Below are 26,854 nucleotides of genomic sequence, written 5' to 3'. Positions count from 1 at the left end.
TTTCCTGCCAATGGGGAAATTTTCTCTCCATCTGGACCCTTTATGATTTTAAATACTTTTGGTGGATTTACTCTTACCCTTCGCTGCTCCAAGAGAAACAACTCCAACATTTTCAGTTCATCCATGCAACTGCAACCCCCACCCCCCACATTCCTGGAACAATTCCAGTGCGTGCATAAAGATGACTGAGCCAAGGATATTTCTTTGAGGAACGCCTGCAGTTATATCCTGGGGTTGTACTGATTTGCCTCCAACTAAAACTGAATGTAAACTTGAGCCAGTAGATTCTTCCTTTTCCACATTTACTTAATTTTACCAGGCTTCTTGATACTGCATCTTGCATACTAATATCTCATTTTGATTTCATCGGCATCAACTCTCACCGCGTCTCTGCAATTCAGCTTGTTCATGTTTGGATTAAAGATATAAAGTTTGAGTTAAGTAGTCCTGGCAGAAACTAAATCAAGCACAATTTCCACTTGAACAATATCTTTAATATCTCTGTGTAGGAAAATAACTTCAGATGCTAGTTCAAATCGAAGGTAGACACAAAATGCTGGAGTAACTCAGCAGGTCAGACAGCATCTCAGGAGAGAAGGAATGGGTGACGTTTCGGGTCGAGACCCTTCTTCAGCCTGATGTCACCCATTCTTTCTCTCCTGAGATGCTGCCTGACCCGCTGAGTTACTCCAGCATTTTGTGTCTATCTTTAATATCTCCATCATTTTGTTGATAGGCCAGTTATTATGTTGCTTTTTGAGGAAGAGATACACCCTCTTTGTAGTACTCAAACAAGAGATGTCAGTAGTTCTGGAATACAAGAGTAAGAAACTGCTGGAGGAACTCAGTGCAGGTCAAGCATCATCTGTGGAAGGAAATGGACAGACGTTTCAAGTTTGGATCCTTCTTCAGAGTTCTTCAATCTATCCCGTTATTCTAATCGCTTGTTCGTGGAATAATCCCAGTATGTTCATAAAAGATTGTTGGGCCAAGGATATTGCCTTGAGGAACTGCAGTGATATCCTGGGGTTGTACTGATTTTCCTTCAACTAAAATGATCTTCTTTTGCAGCAAATGTAACCCAAGCCAAATTGTAACTTTATCCATTTTCTTCCACAGATGCTGCCTGATCTGCAGTTCCTCCAGTAATTAGTTTTTTTACTCAAGATTCCACCACCCGCAGTCTTGTGTGTCTCTGAAGTACAAGAGTGCATAAGACCTTGCATAAATCAAACTGGATAAAAATTGGCTTCTGTATTGATGAAGGCTTCAGGAGGCCAAGTCAGATCAATCAATCGGCAATTCTGACTGAAGATTTCTACAAATGCTGAGCTTAACTCACTCAGTGAAAATGGGAAAGAGGACGGAACCTAAAGAGTCAACATTGCAATAGTACCAGCCTCAGCTACTCGAGCAGCTCATTCCATACATCCAACACCCTTTGTGTGAAAAGGTTACCCCCTCAGATTCCAATTAAATCTTTCCCTCTTCACCTTAAACTTATGACCTCTGGTTTTTGACTCTCCCACTATGGGCATGAGACTCTGCGTTTACCCGATCTATTCCTCTCATGTCTTTGTACATCTCTATAAGATCACCTATCATCCTCCTGCACTCCAAGGAATAGAGTCCTCGTCTGCTCCCTATAGCTCAGCCCCCCGAGTCCTGGCAACATCCTTGTAAATCTTCTCTGCACTCTTTTCAGCTTGACAACATCTTTCCTATAACATGGTGCCCAAAACTGAATACAATACTCTATATGCGGCCTCACCAATGTGTTATATAACTGTAGATAGACACAAAAAGCTGGAGTAACTCAGCAGGACAGGCAGCATCTCTGGAGAGAAAGAATGGGTGACATTTTGGATCGAGGCCTTTCTGCAGACTGCATAACTGCAGCATGACTTCCCAGCTTCTATACTCAATAATCTGTCTAATGAAGGCCAACACGCTGAATTTGATATATGTAACATTTCAGTATTATGTGGCTTCCACTTGACTGATTCCACAAACTGCAGGTTTGCCACATGAGGAGCAATTGAGCATGCCAGGCCTCTCTGGGGCTTAGACAAATTAGAGGGATTACAATGAAAATCATAAAATTTGTATAGGACATGAAAGGATGGATGTAAAGGTTGTTTCTCCTGTTTGAGAAGCCAGGAGCCAGGGTTTTAAATTTCGAAATGTGGGGTAGGCGATTTAGGATTGAGGTGAGAATATTTTTCCACAATAGGGAAGTGAATCTTTTAGAATCTTCTACCTCACGGAGCAATGGAGGCGCAGTTGAGTTTGTTCAAAGAGAAATAATTAAATTCTGCACATTAAGGTAATCCTGGGATATGCATATAGTGCAGGAAAATGAACTGAGCTACATCAGGCTTTTGTGATACCTCAGGTTTGACCTTGATCAATGAGTGAGCAGATGAAGGCCTAGATGGTCACCTTCTGCCCCTGTTTCTTCTGTTCTGATGTACATGTTAGCACCTCATTTTAAAGTAACGCTGGAACTCTGACCGGCTCTTCTACTTTCTCCATTGAACCCTGATTGCCCCCTACACTCAACCACAATGGCAATGGCAAAGTGAAGGATGTTACACTCTAAGATTACAGTCATGGAATATTCCGTGGAGTATGTTGTGGCTCATTGTGCTGCAGCTGATGGTCCTCAATGCCTCATGAAAGTCCAGCTTTGAGCTGCTGGCGCTTTCTTTTCTAGTACAATTGTAATGCCACACAATACAGTGGAAAGCTTCTTGTGTGTCAAGGTAGGATTTCTTATTAAGGTCTGCAAACTGGTCATGCCTAGCAATGCGATCATTGATAGATACATCAATGATGTTTAGTTTAGTTTATTGTCACATGTACTGAAGTACAGTGAAAGGTTTTTGTTGCGTGCTAACCAGTCAGTGGAAAGACTACATGAATACAATCGAGCCATCCACACAGAGACATGATAAAGGGAGTAGAGATTTAATAGAGTGGAGCAATTGTAATGTATTGCAGATCCACTTCGGTGACTAGCACACAAAGAGACGCCTGAGTTGGGTGCCATCTTGGATCATGCTCATAAGTAAATTCGTGAGGATGAGAATGGATTATTTTGTTTATGTTGCCTTACGTATCACCTAAATACAAACAGTCTGATAACTGTACTTTTGGATTAGGCCTCAAAATCTTGCCTACTCTGTGTTAGTAGTTGTAATATTGACTGATTCTTCCTTCTTCTCCATTACCCCTTCAAGCCAATTTAAAATGTCCTTCCCAGATGCACAAAATACAATGTTCCCAAAGGAAACTATCTGGTCCCTCAATTACAGAAGATTGTGCAACTACCACATTTGCCATCTTCCAAGTTGTCACAATTAACATCCCGGCTGTCTGTCTAACAGCGTTTATCCAGACACTCACAGACAGCAAGTACAAAACTACGCTATCCAGAAGTGATCTAAAAGCTGTCAAAAAGTCATCTACCTGAAACAGTAACACTGTTTCTCTCTTCCCTCATACCGTATTTCATAATTTTCTTATTTGTTCCAAAGGTGGTGTCAGAAGAGCATTCATCGTTCTCTCCCTCAAAAGGCTGGGGATCAACAATAAATGTGAAAACTATGATTGATGAGTAAGGTGTTGACAATTATGGAGTAAAGCAAGTAAATGCAATTGAATATACAGAATTACAGATCCACTTGAAAGGCTTAAGGGGCTGAGTGGCCTACTTCTGATCCTCTGAGTTGTTTGGCAATTATCTTTAATGTGTATCCTCTGTTTACTGATCCTACCTCTAAAAACAGCCAGTCCCTTGATCAGATATCGATCAAACCCACTGCCTCTCAGGGTTTCCACATCCTATTGCTGTTTTCAATTAAGTCTATGCAAGTGAAGCAGCTGCACCTAGTGTTCACATTACTCAAAAGCATCAATTTTGTTGTTGACATTGTTTAGCTTGTTGCTGAAATACAAAAAGCCATTCACATGGAAGTGATGCAGTGTTGATAAATGGAAGATTTTCTAAAATACAACGGGAAAAGTCCGACAATACTCAAAACAAACAAAACCTGCTGGTTTGTTAGAGGCAAGAAAACAGTAGGAGCACTTTTAATGACAATAAACTACATCGACTTTCAATTTCTGGAAATCTGTTTACATTTCTTGACACATCCCTTCATCTGAAACTAAAGCTGGCTGTTTCTCCCAACACATTGAAAGCAATCCAAAACTTCTGCAACAAGAAACCCAAATAAAAGCACTCACAACCAAATGCACAATTAGCCTCTGAATATAAAATCCAAGGATTTTCACTCCCAAAAAAATCACATCTGTTAGCACAGGATGAGAGACTTATTCCGTTTGCGGGGAGTGAGGATAATTACTTGAGATTCCAGATATTCCTGAATAAATATTGATTTTGACAGTGTCAGATTTGTGGGTTATGCAGGTGCACTCCTTGTAATTACTTGGCATCTTTATTCTGGTTAAAAAAACATTCCCGTGCTTCACAATGTGGGGTCATGCAGTTTACATTGTGCGGTATTGACGAGGCAATATGAGATGTTGTGGGAGCGAGGGCGTTCTCTGCAGTCAGGGAGTCAGTGTGGGATTGGCGGGGTTCAGTTTGGAATGGCAGGCGGTGCAATATGTCTGGATATTATATGCAGTTGATGATTCGGAGGGAGGGATGGAGATTTCAGGGGTTCGCTGCGGGGTCATGGGGTAGGGGTGCGGTGAGATCTGGGTTCAATGTGGTGCCAGTGTGCAGCCTGGCGCGGAGTGTGGTGTGGGTGGACAGGGTTTAGTGTGGGGTGGGTATGAAGCGGGGGTAGGGGTGCAATGCTGGGAGTTCAGTGCGGGGTCGGTGGGTTCACAGGGGGGGGATGCGAGTCTGCAATAGGCCCGAGTGTGGAGGCCGTTGTCGGCCCTTTTAGCCAAATATCCGCACGCTCGGCTCTTGCGGGGTTTTGTGACTGAAGGGCTGGTGCCCGGGGACACTGGACGGGCTGTCGAAGCCGTGGCAGCGCCGGTCCCTTCCCCTCAGTGCGGGGGCTGCGGCATCCCACCCCCGGCCGGGCTGCCTGCAACCTCCGCGGGTACAGCCAGCGCCGCCATCCCCCTCCCCCTCTCCCTCTCAGCCCGGGGCACCGACTCACCCGGGCCGCCCGGGTGATGCTCAAGTCCTTCATCACTTCCTCGAACGCCGCCGTCTCCTCCGCCTGCTTCTGGGTGTGGAGCGCGATCTTCTCGCTGAATTTCCGCGGGTTGTTCGACGCCGCCATTTTCCGCAACCGCCTCCTTCATCCTACGCGGGCACGCACGTACGCGGCGACCTCTACGTCAGCACGCACGGGCAGGACAGCGTCGGGACTCCGCTCCCACCCGGGTCCGTCCTCGCCCCTCGCCAACTCAATGCCTTCACTACCTCAATGCCGCCAACATGCCTTCGCCAACTCAATGCCGCCAACATGCTCTCGCTAACTCAATCCCCTTGCCATCTCAATGACAACTCAATGCCCTCTCTAACTCAATGCCCTAGCCAGTCTACGCCAACTCAATCCCTTCATTAACTCAATAACAACTCAATGCCTTCACTACCTCAATGCCGCCAACATGCTCTCGCTAACTCAATCCCCATGCCATCTCAATGACAACTCAATGCCCTCTCTAACTCAATGCCCTAGCCAGCCTACGCCAACTCAATCCCTTCATTAACTCAATAACAACTCAATGCCCTCGCCAACTCAATGCCTTCACCAACTCAATGGCAATTTCATGCCCTCACCATCTCAATGCCTTCATCATCTCAATGCCAAATCCATGCCCTCGCCAACTCAATGCCTACATTAACGCAATGCCAACTCAATGTCCACGCCAACTCAATGCCAAATCCATGCCTTCATCGACTCAATGCCAAATCCACGCCCTCGCCACTCAATGCCCTAACCAACTCAATGTCTTCACTAACTCAATAACAACTCAATGCCTTTATTAACAATGCCAAATCTATGTATTCACCAACTCAATGCCCCCACCAGCTCAATGCCAAATCTATGCCCTCGCCAACTCATTGCCTTCACTAACTCAATCCCATTGCCAACTCATTGCCTTCACTAACTCAATGCCAACTCAATGCCCTAGCCAGCTCAATGCCAGCTCAATGGCCTCATGTGCTCAATGCCAGCTCAATGCCCTCACCCCTCACCAATTCAATGCCCTCGCCTGCAAAACGTGCTTGCCAACTCTATGCCCTAGCCTGCTCAATGCCAACTCATTACCCATGCCAACTCAGTGCAACTTAATGCACTCACCAGCTTAATGTCAACTCAATGCCCTCACCAATGTAATGGCAACTCAATGCCCTCGCTAACTCAATGTCCACACAATGCAATGCCAACCCAATGCCCTCACCAATGTAATGCAACTCAATGTCCTCACAACTCAATGCCTTCATCAACTTATTGCCCTCATCCTTCGAACCCTCTCTTCCAAATCATGACACCAAATTTCCCCATGTACCAACAATGCAATCCCCAATCTAGCAAGTTATCCAGCAGTCTGAAAAGGATCAAAGACCTCATCCCCTAAACCCATTCTCCCAAATAGCATCATCAAATTCTTTCATCCAGCAACAAATCATTCCCCATCCTAACAAATCATCTCACAGTCTAAAGAGGGATCCCGACTGAAACTGTCGCCTGTTCCCACCACAGATGCTGCCTGACCCGCTTACTTCCTCCGTGTTTTTGCATCTGCATTGTTGTGTCTCCATTAAACATATCCCCTTTGGTTCTGGATGTTTCCATTATGGGGCAAACTTCTCATTATCCATCCTGCACCTCCACATAATTGTGTATGCGATGTGTGTAGAAATAAACCAAATTAACATTCAAGCCAATGATCTGTCTGAAGAAGGGTCCCGACCCTAAACATCACCTATCTATGTCCTCCACAGATGCTGCCTGACCCACTGAGTTACTCCAACACTTTGTGATTTTTTTTGTAAATCAGAATCTGCAGTTCCTTGTGACTAGATGCAGGAAGATTGTTCCCGATGTTGGGGGAGTCCAGAACCAGGGGTCACAGCTTAAGGATAAGGGGGAAGTATTTTAGGACCGAGATGAGAAAACATTTCTTCACACAGAGAGTGGTGAGTCTGTGGAATTCTCTGCCATAGAAGGTAGTTGAGGCCAGTCCATTGGCTATATTTAAGAGGGAGTTCGATGTGGCCCTTTTTGCTAAAGGGATCAGGGGGTATGGAGAGAAGGCAGGTACAGGCTACTGAGCTGGATGATCAGCCATGATCATATTGAATGGCGGTCGGTGCAGGCTCGAAGGGCCGAATGGCCTACTCCTGCACCTATTTTCTATTTTTCTATGTTTCTATGTTTCTATTTTATTAGAACTGGTCAAGATTGAAGCAGCTCCTACTTGTCAACTTCAGCGACTGAACCTCACATTCCATCAATTGAAACAGGAGGGGATGATTCCCCCACTCTAGCCTGTTCAATGATTCAATGTAGTCAGGATTGAACCCGGGTGTCCGGCGTTGTAAGGCAGCAAATCTAATGCTGTTCCCATGCTCTAATGTTCCCATGCATCTTCCACAAACCTGCACCCCATTCAGAGACAAGAAAGAGTGTAGAGTGGTGACAACCAACCAACCCCAAGTGACTGGGTTTTAGGTTTGAAGATTGGAATGAAGCAGGTAGCAGCACCCCATACCTAAATGCAAGGTATAGAATTGCATTTGATATAGAGGGGTAACATTGACACAAACAGACACACAGACATACACACACAGACACACACACACACACACGAATCATTCTCAAACATTATATTAGTGTTTAACTTTAAATGCATTTAAAAATTAATTCCACACTTCATTTTCAGATGTCATAATCACACAGTTTGATTAACTTGTGCAAAACAGTCTCAGTTGGAGCAGGATTCCATGAATTTTGAATAGGTTCCAGATTTACGACAGATTCCAATTTCAATTTGTTCTTCGGTGCGGCAGATGCATTCAAGAGAGTTGCATCAAAACGTAATGATCATTCAGTAATTTCTTTTAAACAATTTGGCGAGGGAACAGAGGGAGGGAGGGTGGGTGGGCGATGCAGGCCAGCATGCAAGTGTTGTGGTTCAACATAAGCTGGAGTGTGAGATGTACAAGGCAACAAGGACTGGAGTGTGAGCAACTTGCTTTTCGATCTGCTTTGATACCCATCCATGGTCTGTCGTCAAATCCTTCCAGATCTATTGGCTTCTTGGGATTAAATTGATTCAAGAAGCAGCTAAATTGGGACACTGCAGTGAACGGAGCTTTATGGATGGAAACGTTGAGCCTAATTACAGTGCATCGAAAAGGCTGGCTCGGTACAGCAATTAATTTTCTTTTCATCACCACTGTCAATCTAGTACAGGTTTTAAAGTGATTAAGATGTCAGGTGGTGAGAGCTCCTGGGTAAAACAGACTTTTACCTGATTGCAACCGTGGACAAATAGTTGCGGAGGTGTCATCAGATCTATCAGGCTCCTTCCTCTTCCCCCCCCCCCCCTCCCCTTCTCGTCCCAGTCCCCATTCCGGTGTCTGGATCATTCCGGGAGCATTCTCATCACTACCTCTGCGCAGGAAGCTGTGGGAAGATGACGGGAGAGCAGGCAATGCCCGCGAAAGATTCGGGGAAATGCAGGTCCCTCTCCCACTCGTCGGTGCCAATGTTATAAACCTGCACCACGCTGGTCACGTTGTTCAAGTGCCAGTTGTACCCTCCCACCACGTAGATCTTTCTCTGTAGCACACAGCAGCCAGCTTCCGACTGGCCTGTCCTCATTGGACTGACTGTAGTCCATTGGTCGGTCTCGGGGATGTAATATTCAACGGCGAGGACGTCGAAGCAGTGGTCAACGTGGTCCATCCGGCCACCTAGTGCATAAATCCTGCCGTTCGCCCCGACCATGGAGTGAAGGACCCGCGGCTCATTCATTGGAGTCTTTTGTTCCCAGACGTCTGTCTCGGGACTGTAGCAGTGGAGAGATTTCTTGTCTTCAATAGTAATACCGTAGCCTCCGGAGATGTAGAGCTTCCCCCCACTGGCTGTGCCCGCGTGCCCCCACGTCCGCCGTCTCAAGCAACACACGTTGGTCCATTTGTTCCGCCGCGGGGAGTAACGCTCGACAGTGGAGAGGCTCCCGGTGCGGTTGCGGCCTCCGGTGGCGAACAGCATCCCCTGCAGCACGCCCAGCTGGAACTGAATGCGGGCCTCCTGCATGGCGCAAATGCGCAGCCAGTGACTGATGAGGGGGTCGTAGCGGAAGCACCAGCTGACCGCCCCTTCGCCGCTGCGGTACTGCAGGTGCTGACCTCCCACCACGTACAAAAAGTTGTCCAGGACGGCCACGCAGGCGTGACTGCACCCCACCTCCATCTCGGACCGCTCCGTGAACTGACGGGCGTTGCCGTCTGTGAGGACGAAGACCTTGCGGCTGACGGTTCTGTCGTTGTCCGTGTACGGGGTGCCGCCGAAGGCGACCAGGGAGAGGGTGTCGGAGCGGATCGTGGTTCGGTCCGACTGCATCTCGTGCTGGCGGAACGGCAGGATCTGGTAATTAAAAGCTTCCAGCAGGTACTGGCGACACATGGGGTCGTCCAACATCAAGCTCTGGGTCTGGACGCTGTCCACCAGCTCGGTGGACTTCATCAGAGGGAAACGGATGTGGCGGAGGACCAGGCTGGCACTGGCTTTTCGCCCCTCCTCGTACTGCAGCCACCTGATGGCGGCTCGGAACAGGTCGACCTCGCTGCAGTTCTTCAGCTTGTTGCTCTCCAGGAAGAAGGCCAGTCGCTCGACGGGGAGGTGCAGGAAGTCCTCTTCCTCCGCGATTTGCAGGAAGTGGGCAAAGGTGAAGGCGTCCACGGACTCCTTCAGGGAGGAGAGGCTGAAGGTGGTGGCCATCTGGCCAATGTTGAGGCAGGTCTCCACACTCATCGCCGACTTTAGGAACTGCTCACACAGTTCAACCACGGGCACAATCTGCAGGAAGACAGCGGCCCCCAGCACGTCTTGTATGCAGTCGAGGTCCAACGTCACCTCGGCACTGTAGGCAAAGTCAATGATGTGCTTCAGACCCCTGGCCGACACTCCTTTCAACTCAATGACATCCTGGCCCGTTTCGCGCATTCCCCCAGTAAACATCGCTCTGGGAAGGAACAGATCCAAAGATGAACCAAACACAGAGCAAATGGGTGTGCACGTCATATCATATCATATATATACAGCGCGGAAACAGGCCTTTTCGGCCCACCAAGTCCGCACCGCCCAGCGATCCCCGTACATTAACACTATCCTACACCCACAAGGGACAATTTTTACATTTACCCAGCCAATTAACCTACATACCTGTACGTCTTTGGAGTGTGGGAGGAAACCGAAGATCTCGGAGAAAACCCACGCAGGTCACGGGGAGAACGTACAAACTCCGTACAGTGCAGCACCCGTAGTCAGGATCGAACCTGAGTCTCCGGCGCTGCATTCGCTGTAAAGCAGCAACTCTACCGCTGCGCTACCGTGCCGCCTTGTCAATACCACATTGTTCAAAGCAGGGATAGCTGTGATTATGGGGGTATGGGGAGAAGGCAGGAACGGGGTACTGATTGAGAATGATCAGCCATGATCACATTGAATGGCGGTGCTGGCTCGAAGGGCCGAATGGCCTCCTCCTGCACCTATTGTCTATTGACTACATCAGGTGCCTCTTTTTTAACATTAAATAGGGCAGCATAGTGGTGTAGCAGTAGATTTGCTGCCTTACAGCTCCAGAGATCCAGGTTCAATCCTGACCACAGGTGCTGTCTGTATGGAGTTTGTTCGTTCTCCCTGTGACTGCATGGGTTTTCTCCCACACTCCAAAGATGTGCAGGTATGTAAGTTAATTGGCTTCAGTAAAAAAATTGTGAAATTGCCCCATGTGTGTAGGGTAGTGCTAGTGCACGAGGTGGTCACTGATTGGCGCAGACGCGGTGGGCCGAAGGGCCTAGTTCCACGCTGTATCTCTAAAGTAAAGTCTAAATCGATTCTGAACATCGATGAACACCTACACTCAATCTGCCAACACCTACCGGATCTCCCGGTTGATAACCATTTTAACTCCGGTTCCCATTTCCATAACGACCTTTCTATCCTGGGCCTCCTCCATGGCCAGGCTAAGACCACACGCAAACTGGAGGAACAGCACCTCATATTCTTCTTGGTTAGCTTATAACCCAACGGTATGAACATTGAATTCTCCAGTTTTAGGAAACCTCTAATAATTCCTCCACACCATTCTTCCCCCAATCCCCCTTTCTTCCCCCGCCCCCTTCCCCTGTGCCCCACCCTGAACCACACCTTCTGTTTTCATCTCTGGCATTTGTCCAACCATCTGCCTATCAAAACCTTCCCTCACCTGTGCTCATCTATTACCTGACAGATTTTCTCCTGTCCCTCCTCTCTTCCAGATTCCCCCCCCCCCCACAAGAAGAGTGTAAAGAAGGCCCCACCCAAAACGTCACCTATCCATGTTCTCCAGAGATGCTGCCTGACCTACTGAGTTACTTCAACACTGTCTGTTTTCTCTCCCACATCCTCTCTGTTCTAAGAACAATCTCAGCTTCTCCGGCCCCTGTGCGTGACTGATATCATTCATCCCTGGGACCATCCAAGTAAACCTCTTTTGCATTTTCTCCAAGAGCTCCTGTAGCTGGGGTCTAAGCATTAATTTGTAATGTGTTTGCATGATTTCAGTGCTTTTCTATTCTCTGCGCCTATTTATTTAGCCTAGCACCCCATCCTCTTTCTTGAATCATCTTAACAAGCTTATAATTTCACCTTCAATGATTAACAAAAATGTACCACAGTTGTAGAGTCTTACAGAGTGGAAACAGGCTCTTCGGCCCAACTTGCCCACACTGGCCAAGATGTCCCGTCTACACTAGTCCCACCTGCCTGCGTTTGGGCCTCTAAACCTGTCCTATCCATGTACGTTTCTAAATGGTTCTTAAATGTTGTAATTGTACTTACCTCAACTAGCTCCTCCGGTAGCTCGTTCCATACACCCACCACTCTTTGTGCGAAAAGATTATCCCTCAGGTTCCTATTAAATCTTTCCCCCCTCACCTTAAACCTACGTGCTCTGCTTCTCGACTCCCCTAGTCTGGGCAAGAGACTCTGTGCGTCTACCTGATCTACCCCTCTCATTATTTTGTATACCTCTATAAGATCAATACTATCTCTCCCACCACTCTAGCACCCAACTTCTTGTTGCCACGGCATAACAGTTATTTTTCTAAAGTGCATTACTTCAGTTACTGGTATTAAAATGCATCTTATATGTGTCAAAGGATTTTATTAGTCCATGGTTCTTTAAATTCACTCACAGGCTGTGAACGTCACTGGCAAAGTGGACATCTATTGTCCGTCCCTGATCCAAGGTCGTCAAAAGTCTTCCTTGTCAGGTTTGAGCCACATACAGGCATCCAGGGTAGGAATTGATGGTTTTCATTCCTTGACAATAGATCTTTACAATAATCCTGTTGTCTTAAGGTTGCTGTTACCTTTCCTTTTATTTAATGCGCTGATTTCAAATCTCTCAGTTCCATGATGGGATTTTCAATTCTATTTCTGGAACAACATTCCAGGGCTCTATTAGAGGTATAACTTAACCACAACGTTCTTGAAATGTACTAGCCCGGCTATGTACTCAATGTACTATCATATTCACATTAGACCATCTTGCCAAATCAACCAGCAGATTATTGCATTTGTACTCCCTATCTCCATCTCAGGGTAACATAAACATACAAAGGTGCACCACCAATCACGGCTATTTAATTTTCTTCCATTCCTCAGCATCCTCTTTCTGACTGACCTGACCATCCCCTTCATGTTTCTATTTTCCGAGTAAGTCACTTGCAATATATTTATTCAAAATCCTATGAATGTGCACGACCCCCCCCCCGGTTGGCCAACTACCCTCACTAGAACTTTTCATCTCCGTCTGCCGGCGTGACATTAACCCCCTCAAATTCTCCACTCCCCTGACTAACTCTAACCTCTCCCCTCCTGAACGTGCAGCCCTCCATTCACTCTGCAACAACCCGGACTTAATCATCAAACCCGCTGACAAGGGAGGTGCTGTGGTAGTCTGGCGTGCTGACCTCTACCGGACCGAGGCCAGACGACAACTCTCAGACACCTCTTCCTACTTATCCCTGGACCATGACCCCACCGACAAACACCAGACCTTTATCATCAGCACCATCACGGGCCTCACCATTTCCGGCGATCTACCCTCCAATGCAAAATTATACTACACGTTCACACTAATTCTGTGCCATCCCACTTTTGCATCCACTCACTACTCACTGGATCAATTTTACGCAGGTTGATTTATCTTACAAACGCACACATCTTTGGGATGTGGGAGGTAACGGGAGCACGCGGAGCAATCCGCAAAACCCCACAAAGACAGCGCCCAAGGTCAGGATTGAACCCCGGCGTCTGTCACCGAGGCAGCAACTCTTCCAGCTGTGCCACTGTGCCATTACTGCAAAATCTTCATCATTCCCTTCTGTGGGCTAAAGGGCGCTAGAGTGGCGCAGCGGTAGAGTTACAGTCCCTTACAGTGCCAGAGACCCACGTTCAATCCTGACTATGGGCGCTGTGTACATATGGAGTTTGTACGTTTTCCCTGTGACCTGCGTGGGTTTTCTCCGGGAGCTCTGGTTTCCTCCCACACGCCAAAGATGTTCAGGTTTGTAGGTCAATTGGCTTGGTAAAATTGCAAATTTTCCCCAGTGTATGTTGGATAGTGTTAGATAGCTGGTCGACACAGACTTGGTGGGCCGAAGGGCCTGTTTCCGTACTGTATCTCTAAATTAAACTCAATCCACAGTTAAAGAATAAGGGATAGGCCATTTAGAACTGAGATAAGGAAAAACTTTTTCAGTCAGAGAGTTATGAATCTGTGGAATTCTCTGCCTCAGAAGGCAGTGGAGGCCAATTCTCTGAATGCATTCAAGAGAGAGCTAGATAGAGCTCTTAAGGATAGCAGAGTCAGGGGGTATGGGGAGAAGGCAGGAACGGGGTACTGATTGAGAATGATCAGCCATGATCACATTGAATGGCGGTGCTGGCTCGAAGGGCCAAATGGCCTCCTCCTGCACCTATTGTCAATTGTCTATAATCCATTTAATTTGTCCTTGACAAATCTAAGTTTAATTCTCAAAAGGAGAACAGTTTTCATCTTTGACAACATTTTTAAAAATAATTTAATGTTGGATCTGCATTGCCTTTTCTTTTTATTTCCATCCCATCAATTGGTTCACTTTTATTCCGCCTTCACTTTCCCAGCCGCGCCAGACAGCACAAAGGCTGCGTGCCAATTGCTGGGCAGGAAAAGGAACTGAATCAGACGGATTCCTTACATGGCCTCAGTTTAAAGATGGGCCCCGCAAGCTGGGATACTGGCAAGAAATCTCCTCTGTAAACATTACTCGCAGTAATCATCAGCCGTATTCGCAGCCTCAGTTGCAAGCTCACACTCTCTGTGTTGAAGCATAAGACAATAACTGCAGATGCTGGTACAAATCGAAGGTATTTATTCACAAAATTCTGGAGTAACTCAGCGGGTCAGGCAGCATCTCAGGAGAGAAGGAATGGGTGACGTTTCGGGTCGAGACCCTTCTTCAGACTGATGTCAGGGGGGCGGGACAAAGGAAGGATAGACGTGGAGACAGGAAGATAGAGGGAGAACTGGGAAGGGGAAGGGGGAGGGGAAGAGAGGGATAGAGGAACTATCTGGGAGAAGTCGATGTTCATACCACTGGGCTGCAAGCTGCCCAGGCGAAATATGAGATGCTGTTCTTCCAATTTCCGGTGGGCCTCACTATGGCACTGGAGGGGGCCCATGACAGAAAGGTCAGACTGGGAATGGGAGGGGGAGTTGAAGTGCTCGGCCACCGGGAGACCAGTTTGGCCAACGCGGACAGAGCGCAGGTGTTGAAGCACATCTGTAATGCTGTAGTGGCACGGTGGCACAGCGTAGAGTTGCTGCCTGACAGCGCCAGAGACCCGTGTAGGATCCTGACTACGGGTGCTTATTGTACAGAGTTTGCACATTGAAATTTAGAAGGATGAGAGAGAATCTTATAGAAATATATTAAATTATTAAGGGATTGGACAGGTTAGATGCAGGAAAATTGTTCCCGATGTTGGAGGAATGTTGTAAATTTCCCCGGTGTGGGACGAATAAAGGAATATATTATTATTATTATTATTAATCCAGAACCAGGAGTCACAGTTTAAGAATAAGGGGTAGGCCTTTTAGGATTGAGCCTGAGAGTTGTGAATCTGTGGAATTCTCTGCCACAGAAGGCAGTGGAGACTAATTCACTGGATGTATTCAAGAGAGAGTTGGAGAAGGCTCTAAGGGCTATCGGAATCAAGGGGTACTGGGAGAAAGCAGGAACGGGGTACTGATTCTGGATGATCAGCCATGATCATATTGAATGGCAGAGCTGGCTTGAAAGGCCGAATGGCCTACTCCTGCACCTATTTCTATGTTGGCTCCTGGCGCCCTGGTTTCCTCCCACACCCCAAAGAGTTGCAGGTTTGTGGGTTAATTGGCTTCGGTAAAATTATAGATTGTCCTTAGTGTGTAGGATAGTGCTAGTGTACGGGGATCGCTGTTCAGCATGGACCCGGTGGGCCGAAGGGCCTGTTTCTACGCTGTATCTATAAAGTCAAAAGTCGAAATATCAGAATGCATTCCAACTCTCCAAAAGGCAATGCTAGATAAATCTGTTTTCTCCCAAGATACCAATATAAAGTAAATTCAGCAACTATGAAAGGCTTAGCAGCTTAATAGAACACGACAGTATGTCCGGTTTAACTCATATTAATGGATATCACTGCAGGGATGAAATCGAGGTCAGTATGTGAAATCACACCCAGGCTGACGATGAGGAAGCTGAGACCTTCAGTCAACAGTCAGCTTGCTCACGGGTCAGATTCCTTCCGATGCTGGCTTGGATTTCAGATTAATGTCTTGCATCAGAGAAAACATTTACTCAGTCTTACATTGAAACAGTACAGCACAGGAACAGGCCCTTCAGCCCACAATATCTGTGCTGAACATGATGCCCAGACCACATAATCCATCTCCCTCCATTCCCTGTATATCCACATGCCTATTCAAGCCTCAATGAAATAGGACTGTCGTATCTGCCTCCACCACCATCTCCCCTGGCAGCACGTTCCAGACACTCACCACCCCTTGTGTAAAAAATCCTGTCCTGCATATCTCCTTTAAACTTTGTCTCTCATTAAAACGCTGCCCCTCAATCTGTAATCTGTAGTATACCAGTGATGGTTTACTATACAAAAAAACACCAGTGCTGGAGTAACTCAGCAGGTCAGACAGCATCTCTGGAGAACATGGATAGGTGATGTTTTGGGTCAAGACCCTTCTTCATACTCTGTCTTTGTCCAGGTGAATTTGCTTTTCACTGTACACGTGACAATAAACTAAACTAAACTAAACTAAACTAAACTAGTTCTATCCCACACACAGGGGGCAATTTACAGAAGACAATTAACCTACAAACCCGCACGTCTTTGGAATGTGGGAGGAAACTGGAGCATGCGGAGAAAACCCACGTGGTCACAGGGAGAATGTGAAAACTCAGCACAGACAGCACCTGTGGTCAGGATCGAACCCGGTCTCTGGCGCTGTAAGGCAGCAACTCTACCGCTGCACCACTGTGCTGCCCAGATTCAGTCATGTGCGTTTAAGTTGAATGAGTTGCTATTTACCTCATTGCCAAAATCTGGATTGTCAGCAATTGTTTAAGTACTATTTCCTACGCCCAAGTCTATGTTGTTTAAAATATGTCAGGAAAATGACAATTTGGCAGAGTTACATTTGACATGCACCTTTTATAATCAGGGTCCGGGGAGCATAAATCGTTCACTTTCAACAGATCCCAGGCACTGTTATAAGACAGCCAGCGCTATGAAGTAGGAGCCAAGCTCCTGACTCTGTACTCATATTGTAATTCTCTGGCAGCATTTATAGAAATCACACCCTGGCCACTCCCTCTTCTTCCTTCTCACTTCTCCCTTCTCCCATCAGGCAAAATGTATAGAAGTGTGAAAACACACACCTACAGATTCAGGGCCAGTTTCTTCCCAGCTGTTACCAGACAACCTAACCATCCTACCAACAACCACCATTGGACTATTTTTGATGGGACTTTATCTTGCACTAAACGTTATTCACGTTATTTCCTTTTTCATGTATCTGTACACTGTGGATGGCTCGGTGATAATCATGTATTGTCTTTCCGCTGACCGGTTAGCACGCAACAAAAGCTTTTCACTGTACCAATGACAATAAACTATACTCAAACTCAACTTAACTCCCACATGTTGACAAAGACAGAATGAAGAATGGTCTGAAATTCACCCGAGTGTGAGGGATAGGGTGACCTCCTTCCCCACTTATTCCAAAATGACCCACAAAGTTACGGCCTCCCCAAGAATGAGCATGGAGGAACAAGAGGCTGTAAACGCTGGAATCACAAGTAAAAGAAAATTGTCGGGGAAACTCAGGCAACATCTATGGTGAGAAATGGACAAACAACGATTCGGGTCGGGACCCTTCTTCAGACCAACCCAAAATTAACACTTGTTCATCCCCTCGAAAGATTTAGACTTTAGGCATACAGCGCTGAAACAGGCCCTTTGGCTCACCAACTCTGCGCCGACCAGTGATCCCCATACACGAGCACTATTCTACACACACTAGGGACAGTTTGCAATTTTTAACCAAAGCCGATTAACCTACAACCCTGCACGTATTTGGAATGTAGAAGGAAACCGGAGCACCCAGAGAAAAACCCAGGTGGTCACAGGTAGAACGTAAAAAACTCCGCACAGACAGCATCCGTAGTCAGGATCGAACCCGGGTCCCTGGCGCTCTAAGGCAGCAACTCTACCGCTGCGCTGCACTGCCCTGCTTTACTGTGCCGCCAAGATGCTGTGTATCCCGCTGTGTTGCTCCAGCAGTTTGTTTTTTTAATGAGGATGGGAATGTACCCCTTCTTCCCTCCCCACAGACAAGAATTGGGGTCACTTTTGCGCTCCCCGAATGAGGGATGGCAGCCTACCCATCTTGCCCCATTCCTCAATGTGCGTAATTCTCCTCTACCCTTGCAATGAGGGACAAGATTCCTGATGATTTTGGACGCGTCCGCGGTGGGTGCCAGAGGTCAGTCGAGAACGCGCCGCCGAGAACAAAGAGGGAACTGGCATGAGGGGGCCACCGGGAACAAAGAGGGACTCGGTCTTTGGGGGAGGGGGGGGTTGTCAACAAAAAAGAGGGACCCGGCTTGATAGGGCCACCGAGAACAACGAGAGGCCATTGGGGACTATAATGAATACTTTGTAACTTAGTTGCCGCCCTATATGTGGCGATTCTTTGCATACCTTGGGTATGGTATGCAAAACAAAGAATTTCACTGTGGCGTGTTTGAGTTTAGTTTATTGTCATGTGCACTGGTGTACAGTGAAAAGCTTTTGTTGTGTGTTAACCAGTCAGCGGAAAGACAATACATGATTGCAATTGAGCCATTCACAGAAACATGATAAAGGGAATACCAAAGTATCAATCAGTCAATCAATCAATCAATCCACTCTCCTAGAATGAGGGATGGAATGGGGTATGGAACCCTACTTTCACCCCTCTTGAGACTCGCGATGGGTTATGAGGGACAGGAGCCAGCCAGCCAGCCAGCCCGACAGTGCCTGCTCGGCACTGTTTCCCTGGTTAACACACACAGCGAGCTGAAGTGATGCAGGGAACTCACCGGAAATAATCACTGCAGGCGGCCAGCACCGCGCGGTGTACCCGGAATATCACCGCGTTCACCATTAGCACCACGTCCAGGAGCTGCTCGCGGGCACGGAGTGCCGACAGGCCCTGCAGGAGGCTGGCACTGTGCCCTGGGGCGGAGAAGGTGTGGCGCAGGGCAATGGTCTTCGCGGCCATGCTGTGGGGGCAAAGAGAGCAAGGAGGCAGAGCATCAGTGAGAGTGGCCAACCCTCAACCTTCCCACTTTGCAACCAGGGCCTGGGCTGCTCTCTCCAACCCACTGCAGGCCACTCTGGCATCTGGGCCTTGGCGGGGAGGGGGACGGAGGGCAGGAGAGTGGTGAGGTTAGTTTTGTTTAGTTTATGGACACAAAATGCTGGAGTAACTCAGCGGAACAGGCAGCATCTCTGGAGAGAAGGAATGGGTGACGTTTCGGGTCGAGACCCTTCTTCAGACTTCAAGTTAGTTTAGTTTAGAGATACAGCATGGAAACCGGCCTTTCGGCCCACCAAGTCCGTGCCGACCAGCAATCCCCGCACACGAACACTATCCTACATGCACTATAAACAATTTACAATTTTACCGAGCCAATTAACCTACAAACCTGTACGTCTTTGGAGTGTTTGACGAAACCGCTGATCCCCGAGAAAACCCGTGCAGGTCACACGGAGAACATACAAACTCCATACAGACAGCATCGGTAGTCTGGATCGAACCCGGGTCTCTGGTGCTATTAACAGCATCTCTATCGCTGCGCCACTATACCGCCCGTTAGGGTGAAGAAGTAGAGGAAGGTAAGGAAGGAGAGACGAGTGGGATGAACAAAATAACATAAAGACCAAGAGCAGGACACACAGAAGGCCCAAGTTTGCCCTGCCTTTCAATAAGAGCAGCCTGGTTCTCTACCTCAACATCCATTTCCTGCCATATCTTAGATTCCAATAGTATCCAGAAATCTATTAATCCTCAATGCAACTAACAACTAAATAGTCACTGCTTTCCAGGGTACAGAATTCCAAAGATCTACCACCAATGTACAAATTTCACCTTTCAGTCCTAAATATCCTACTGCTTATCTTGGGACTGTGGCCCTGGTCCTATTATCTTTATCCAGTGGAAACATCCAATGTCTGCTGAGTCCCCTAAGACTTTGAAATCTTTGAAATTCCAGAGAATAGAGGTCTAAACTTAATAAACCTTCCTCATTTTGACAGAATTGCCACTGCAGGAACACAGACTGGCAAATCTTTGGAGCACACCCACTCGAACAAGTATCAATGGTTCCAGCTAAGGAGACCAAAAGGCCAAGTGCTCCAGATGCTGTCTCACGGAGGCTATTGAAGTAAGACGTTGTGACTCTTGGTCTTGCAGTTAAGGCAGGTGTACCATTTTAACGCGCGTTTTGATTTTAGTGCTGGGCATGGGGATGGGGGAAGGATCAGCAAGTGAGGCCAGCACTCGGGGCCAGGGTGGGGACAGTTTGAGTTTTCAGTTTAGTTTATTGTCACGTCTACCGAGGTACAGTGAAAAGCTTTTGACACGCCAAGACAATACATGATTACAATCGAGCCATCCACAGTAGACAGATCCATGATAAAGGGAATAGCGTTTAGTGCAAGATAAAGCCAGTTAAGTCCGATCAAAGATAGTCCGAGAGTCACCATGAAGCAGATAGTAATTTAGGACCACCCTCTAGTTGGTGATAGGATGGTTCAGCTGACTGATAACAGCTGGGAAGAAACTGTCCCTGAATCTGGAGGTCTGTATTTTACACCTATATCTTATGCCTGGTGAGAGAAGAGCGAGTCTGGACTGTGCAGCGGGGGCGCGCTTGGTGCTAGTGGGGAGGGCAAGGTGTAGCTAAGGGGGGGGAATAGAGGGGGGGCAGGTGGGTAAAGTGTACGCTAGCATGCTGGTATGGTGCAGGCTGGCAGGAGTTTAGCTGAGGCTGCCAGGGGCTGTTAGGTGTGGGCTGGCAGGAAGTGTATAGAGCAGGGTTGGGCTGGCAGGAGTGGTCTGGCGTAACAGTGCAGGTTGGTGCAGGTATTCGGGAATAAGGTGCGGGCTGCGGTGTGCTCTAGCGGGGACAGGTGGCAAGTGCCGGTAAGAAGAGCGTCCATCAGTGAACGGGTGATTGGGAGGCCACTGGAACACATGGTGCGGGGGAAGAAGTGGACAGGAGACCAACGAGACGAAGCTGAAGGGGAATTGTTTTGTTATAGTTTAGTTTGTTGTCACATGTACATTGAAGTGGGGAATGGGGCGATTTCAAGAAAGATAGGAGGGGTAGAAGGGGGTGTGAATGAGGTAATGGGGGGGTGATGGGTGGCTGTGGGGATGGTGTGATGGGGAAGGGGGAGGGTGATTGGGCATATGTTATGGAGGGGGGACAGGGAGGTGGAGTGACAGGGAGTGTGTTGTGGGGAGCGTGTGATGGGGAGTAGAGGGAGTGACTGGAATTTGGAAGGGGCAATGGGGTGTTAGAGGGGGGGTGACAGGAGGGGGAATGCTGGGGCAGTAGTGGAAGTGACGAGGCTAAAGGGGGATCACAGGAGGGGTGATTGGGTGGTGGAGGGGGGATAACATGGTGGTGGGGATGGGTGATGGATGGGCAAGTGGAGGGGGTGATTGTGAAGTAGAGAGGGGAGGTGGATGAGATTAATGGGGAGTTGGAGGGGGTGAGGGGTTCACGGGGAGATTGCGGGAGTAACCGGGGAAATAGTGACAGGAAGTGGAGGGTGAGGGGATGGTGGAGAGAGTGACGTCGTGGTGGAGGGAAGGAACACGGGGGGAAGAGTGGCGGGGTGTGAAGAGAAATAACGACGGGGACAGTAACGGGAGGTGGATGGGATGTTGAGGGGGTGACGGGGAGAGAGTGGCGGGAGGTGAGGGGGTGACAGGGTAGATTGTGACAGGGTAGATTGTGACAGGGAGGGGGGAGAGTGATGGGGAGCTGAGGGGGCTAACAGGGAGAGAGTGACAGTGGAGGGAGGGTGATGACATGGGAGAGAGTGGCGGGGAGGTGAAGGGGTGATGAGTTGCTGAGGGGGGTGACAGGGAACAGAATGGTGGTGGAGGGGTTGGGGGTAACGGGAAGAGAGTTGTGCTGGAGGGGGGGGACGGGGGAGAGAGTGGCGATGGAGAGTAGGGAGGTAACGGGGGCGACAGTGATGGAGGGGAGTGGGGTAATGGGGGAGACAGTGATGGAGGAGAGGGGGGTAATGGGGAGACAGTGATGGAGGGGACAGGGGTAATGGGGGAGACAGTGATGGAGGGGGTAACGGGGGAGAGAGTGGAGATGGAGGGGAGGGGGTAATGGGGGAGACAGTCAGTGATGATGAAGGGGAGGGGGCAACCGGGGAGAGAGTGGCGATGGAGGGGACGGGGGTAATGGGGGAGACAGTCAATGATGAAGGGGAGGGGGTAAAGGAGAGTGGCGATGGAGGGTAGGGGGATAACGGGGGAGAGAGTGGCGATGGAGGGGAGGGGGTAACGGGGGAGACAGTGATGGAGGGTAGGGGGGTAACGGAGGAGAGAGTGGTGACGGAGGGGAGGGGGGTAACGGGGGAGACAGTGATGGTGGGGGTAACGGGGGAGAGAGTGGAGATGGAGGGGAGGGGGGTAATGGGGAGACAGTGATGGAGGGGAGGGGGTAACAGAGGAGCATGGCGATGGAGGGTAGGGGGTAACGGGGGAGAGAGTGGCGATGGAGGGGAGGGGGTAATGGGGAGACTGATGGAGGGGAGGGGGGTAACGGGGGAGACAGTGATGATGGGGAGGAGGGTAACGGGGAGACAGTGATGGAGGGGAGGGGGGTAATGGGGAGACAGTGATGGAGGGGAGGGGGTAACGGGGAGGGAGTGGCGATGGAGGGGAGGGGGGTAATGGGGGAGACAGTCAGTGATGATGAAGGGGAGGGGGTAACGGAGGAGAGTGGCGATGGAGGGTAGGGGGGTAATGGGGGAGACAGTGATGGAGGGGAGGCGGGTAATGGGGAGACAGTGATGGAGGGGAGGGGGGTAATGGGGGAGACAGTGATGGGGGGAGACAGTGATGGAGGGGAGGGGGGTAACAGGGGAGACAGTGATGGAGGGGAGGGGGGTAATGGGGGAGACAGTGATGGAGGGGAGGCGGGTAATGGGGAGACAGTGATGGGGGGGAGACAGTGATGGAGGGGAGGGGAGGGGGGTAACAGGGGAGACAGTGATGGAGGGGAGGGGGGTAACAGGGGAGACAGTGATGGAGGGTAGGGGGTAATGGGGGAGACAGTGATGGGGGAGACAGTGATGGAGGGTAGGGGGGTAACGGGGGAGGGAGTGATGACTAGGGGGTGAGGTTCGCGCCCATCCGGCGCCTGTGTGTGTGTGTGTGTGTGTGAGTGTGAGTGAGTGTGTGTGTGTGTGAGTGTGAGAGTGTGTGTGTGAGTGTGTGTGAGAGTGTGTGAGTGTGAGAGTGTGTGTGTGAGTGTGTGTGTGAATGTGTGTGAGTGTGAGTGTGTGTGTGAGTGTGTGTGTGAGAGTGTGTGAGTGTGAGAGTGTGTGTGTGAGTGTGTGTGTGAGTGTGAGTGTGTGTGTGAGTGTGTGTGTGTGAGTGAGTGTGTGTGTGAGTGTGTGTGTGTGTGTGTGAGTGTGAGTGTGTGTGTGTGTGAGTGTGTGTGTGTGAGTGTGAGTGTGTGTGTGTGAGTGTGAGAGTGTGTGTGTGTGAGTGTGTGTGTGTGTGTGTGTGAGTGTGAGTGTGAGTGTGTGTGTGTGTGTGTGTGTGTGTGTGAGGCGGCGCAGGTGCTGTGGGCGCCGCTTCTCCCAGTACTCATGCCGCGGCCTCCAGCCCGAACCTTCCCCCCCTGCCGGGGCCGGGGCCGGGGCCTGCGCCGGCCTGAACCCTCGGGCTCGCCTTTACCTGTTCCGCCGCTCGGCCGGGAACTCGCCGCTGCCGGACTCGGCCATCTTACCGGGGGCGGGGCCCCGATCCAGGGGGCCGAGCCTGTGTCCAGGGGGAGGGGCCCGAACCCGGGGGCGGGGCATATTGTTTGGGGGCGGGACCCGTATCCAGGAGGCGGCCCGTATCCAGGGGAGCGGCCCGTATCCAGGGGGAGGGGCCCGTATCCAGGGGCGGGGTCCTTATTCGGGGCGGGGCATATTGTTTGTTGCCGGGCCTTTTAACCAGGTGCGGGGTCTGGTGTTTTGGGGGGTGGGGTCTGGGGTTGAAGGGTGCCTCTGATGTTGGGGGGGCTCTGGTGTTGGGGGGGCTCTCTGGTGTTGGGGGGGGCTCTCTGGTGTTGGGGGGGCTCTGGTGGGTGGTATCTAGTGGGTGGTATCTAGTGTTTGGGGGGGGTCTGGTGTCTGGGGGGGTGTCTGTTGTTTGGGGGGTGTCTGGTGCTTGGGGGGTCTGGTGTTTGGGGAGTGTCTGTTGTTTGGGGGGTGTCTGGTGTTTGGGGGGTCTGGTGTTTGGGGGGGGTCTGGTGTTTGGGGGGTCTGGTGTTTGGGGGGGGTCTGGTGTTTGGGGAGTGTCTGTTGTTTGGGGGGTGTCTGGTGTTTGGGGGGTCTGGTGTTTGGGGAGTGTCTGGTGTTTGGGGGGTCTGGTGTTTGGGGAGTGTCTGGTGTTTGGGGGGTCTGGTGTTTGGGGAGTGTCTGGTGATTGGGGGGTCTGGTGTTTGGGGAGTGTCTGGTGTTTGGGGGGTCTGGTGTTTGGGGGGGGTCTGGTGTTTGGGGGGTCTGGTGTTTGGGGGGGGTCTGGTGTTTGGGGGGTCTGGTGTTTGGGGAGTGTCTGGTGTTTGGGGGGTCTGGTGTTTGGGGAGTGTCTGGTGTTTGGGGGGTCTGGTGTTTGGGGGGGGTCTGGTGTTTGGGGAGTGTCTGGTGATTGGGGGGTCTGGTGTTTGGGGGTCTGGTGTTTGGGGAGTGTCTGGTGTTTGGGGGTCTGGTGTTTGGGAGGGTTTGGTGTTGGCGGTGTCTGGTATTTGGGGGGGTCTGGTGTTTTGGGGGGGAGGTCTGGTGTTTGAGGGGGGGGGCTGTCCATGTACCTGTTCAAATGTCTCCTAAATGTTATCGTACCTGCCTCAATTACCCCCTCTGGCAGCTCGTTCCATACACCCACAAACCACTGCGTGAGAAAGTTACCTCACAAGTTCTTATTAAATCTCTCCCCACAGATTTTAAACCTATGTCCTCTAGTTCTTGATTCCCCGACTATGGGTAAAAGACTGTGCATCCATCAATTATCACCTGAATTATCGTCGAAGAAGGGTCTCGACCGGAAATATCACCCTTTCCAGAGATGCTGGAGAGAATCATGGGCGGTCACGGTGGCGCAGCGGTAGAGTTGCTGCCTTACAGCAAATGCAGCGCCGGACACCCGGGTTCAATCCCGACTACGGGTGCTGTCTGTACGGAGTTTGTACGTTCTCCCCGTGACCTGTGTGGGTTTTCTCCGAGATCTTTGGTTTCCTCCCATACTCCAAAGATGTACACGTTTGTAGGTTAATTGGCTTGGTAAATGTTTTTGAAAAATTGTCTCTAGTGGGTGTAGGACAGTGTGTTAATGTGCGGGGATAGCTGGTCGGCGCGGACCCGGTGGGCCGAAGGGCCTGTTTCCATGCTGTATCTCTAAACTAAACTGAACTAAATGCTGCCTGTCCCCCTGAGTTACTCCAGTTTTTTGTGTCTATCTTCAGTTTAAAACAGCATTTGCAGTTCCTTCCTACACAATTATCATCACTACCTACAATACCATCCATTTTTGTGTCTCACACTGAGCCAATTTTAAATCCAATTAGCCACCTTTCCACGGGTCCCTGGGCTTATACTTTATTGATCAAACTGCCAGGATGGTTTTTGTCAACAAACTTGCCAAAATTGGTGAATGTTACGTAACATGTAGCATTCGCCCACATCGTAACCTCCACACAATAAGTGACCAGACACTGAGAACAGAGGTAAAATATGCAACTAGCTTTGATGGCATCTTGGTCAGCACCTATGAATTGGGCCAAAGGACTTTTTCCATGCCAAGTGACTCTAAGGAATTTCTTTGCTCGGTTGGTAGTTTAAAAAAAAAAGATTCACCAGGGGGCAGGGGTCTGGTGTTTGGTGGTGAATCTGTGGAATTAATTGCCACAGAAGGCTGTGGGGGCCAAGTCAATTAATATTTTTAAGGCCGAGATAGATAGATTTTTGATTAGTACAGCTGTCAAGTTGGTTATGGGGAGAAGGCAGGATAATGGGGTTAGGAGGGAAAGATAGGTCAGCCATGATTGAATGGTGGAGTTGACTTGATGGGACAAATGGCCTAATTCTGCTCCTATCTCTTATGGACTTATGAATGCGGAAACAGGCCTTCCAGCCCAAGGGGTCCACGCCGAATAGCGATCCCCATGCACCAACTATATCCTACACACCAGTGAAATGTACAGAGGTCAATTAACCTACAAACCTGTATGTCTTTGGAATGTGGGAGGAAACCGGAGCACCCGGAGAAAACCCACGCAGTCACAGGGAGAACGTACAAACTCTGTACAAACAGCACCTGCAGTCGGGATCAAGTCAAGTCAAGTTTATTTGTCACATATACATACACGATGTGCAGTGAAATGAAAATGGCAATGCCTGCAGATTGTGCAAAAAAGGAATTACAGTTACAGCATATAAATTAAAGTTAATACAGAGAAGACAAAATTTAGTCCCGGGTCTCCGGTTGGGCAATTTGCTTAAGTCTAGGCAACGTGTTTTTGAGATGGGGGACAAAGCAAGTAAACTTCTAGCCTATCAAGCTCGTTCAGTTGCTGCCTCCAGGCTGATTACTAAAATTAAATCACCCACTGGTGCTATTCTGTCTGATACAAGAGATATAAACAAAGCCTTTGCAAACTATTATTCCGATCTTTACTCGTCTGAAAGCCCCCCAGATATCTGGGACCAGGATCACCCTCTTAACAGTATACGCTATCCTGTACCTG

General features: G+C 49.2%; 2 protein-coding genes across 5 annotated transcripts in view; both read right to left on the bottom strand.

The window, feature by feature from the left end:
• The window catches only part of LOC144607389 (CREB-regulated transcription coactivator 1-like), a 59,441-nt gene extending 54,160 nt beyond the window's left edge, over positions 1-5,281 (bottom strand). For all 3 annotated transcript variants that reach the window (XM_078424199.1, XM_078424201.1, XM_078424200.1), the window contains exon 1: positions 5,145-5,281. In XM_078424199.1, the coding sequence (XP_078280325.1) occupies positions 5,145-5,270 (126 nt within the window). In that variant the 5' untranslated portion in view covers positions 5,271-5,281. The remainder of the gene's footprint in view (positions 1-5,144) is intronic.
• Positions 5,282-8,569: 3,288 nt separating this feature from the next.
• On the bottom strand, positions 8,570-23,871 carry klhl26 (kelch-like family member 26). Of its 2 annotated transcripts, XM_078423505.1 has the most exons (3): positions 23,803-23,871; positions 18,902-19,084; positions 8,570-10,194 (listed from the first exon to the last, which is right to left on the bottom strand). In XM_078423505.1, exons 1-3 carry the CDS (start codon positions 23,847-23,849, stop codon positions 8,613-8,615), a joined length of 1,812 nt encoding a protein of 603 aa, XP_078279631.1. In that variant the 5' UTR covers positions 23,850-23,871; the 3' UTR covers positions 8,570-8,612. The 2 variants fall into 2 exon arrangements, with proteins under 2 accessions (XP_078279631.1, XP_078279632.1); XM_078423506.1 differs by lacking the exon at positions 18,902-19,084 and having other exon boundaries at positions 23,803-23,862.
• Between the last annotated feature and the right edge of the window lie 2,983 nt (positions 23,872-26,854).

The sequence above is a fragment of the Rhinoraja longicauda genome, chromosome 28, assembly GCF_053455715.1.
Source record: "Rhinoraja longicauda isolate Sanriku21f chromosome 28, sRhiLon1.1, whole genome shotgun sequence".
In the NCBI taxonomy this organism is placed as follows: Eukaryota; Metazoa; Chordata; class Chondrichthyes; order Rajiformes; family Arhynchobatidae; genus Rhinoraja; species Rhinoraja longicauda.
Note: the sequence above shows the minus strand (reverse complement) of the source record. Positions and strands in the feature narration are given on the sequence as shown.

Excerpts from the sequence above, each read along its gene's own strand:
- klhl26 (XM_078423505.1), bottom strand. The coding sequence starts at position 23,849 with ATGGCCGAGTCCGGCAGCGGCGAGTTCCCGGCCGAGCGGCGGAACAG. Across the intron at positions 19,085-23,802 it reads CCGGCCGAGCGGCGGAACAG|CATGGCCGCGAAGACCATTG; the intron begins GTAAAGGCGAGC and ends TTGCCCCCACAG. Across the intron at positions 10,195-18,901 it reads GCCTGCAGTGATTATTTCCG|AGCGATGTTTACTGGGGGAA; the intron begins GTGAGTTCCCTG and ends GTTCCTTCCCAG.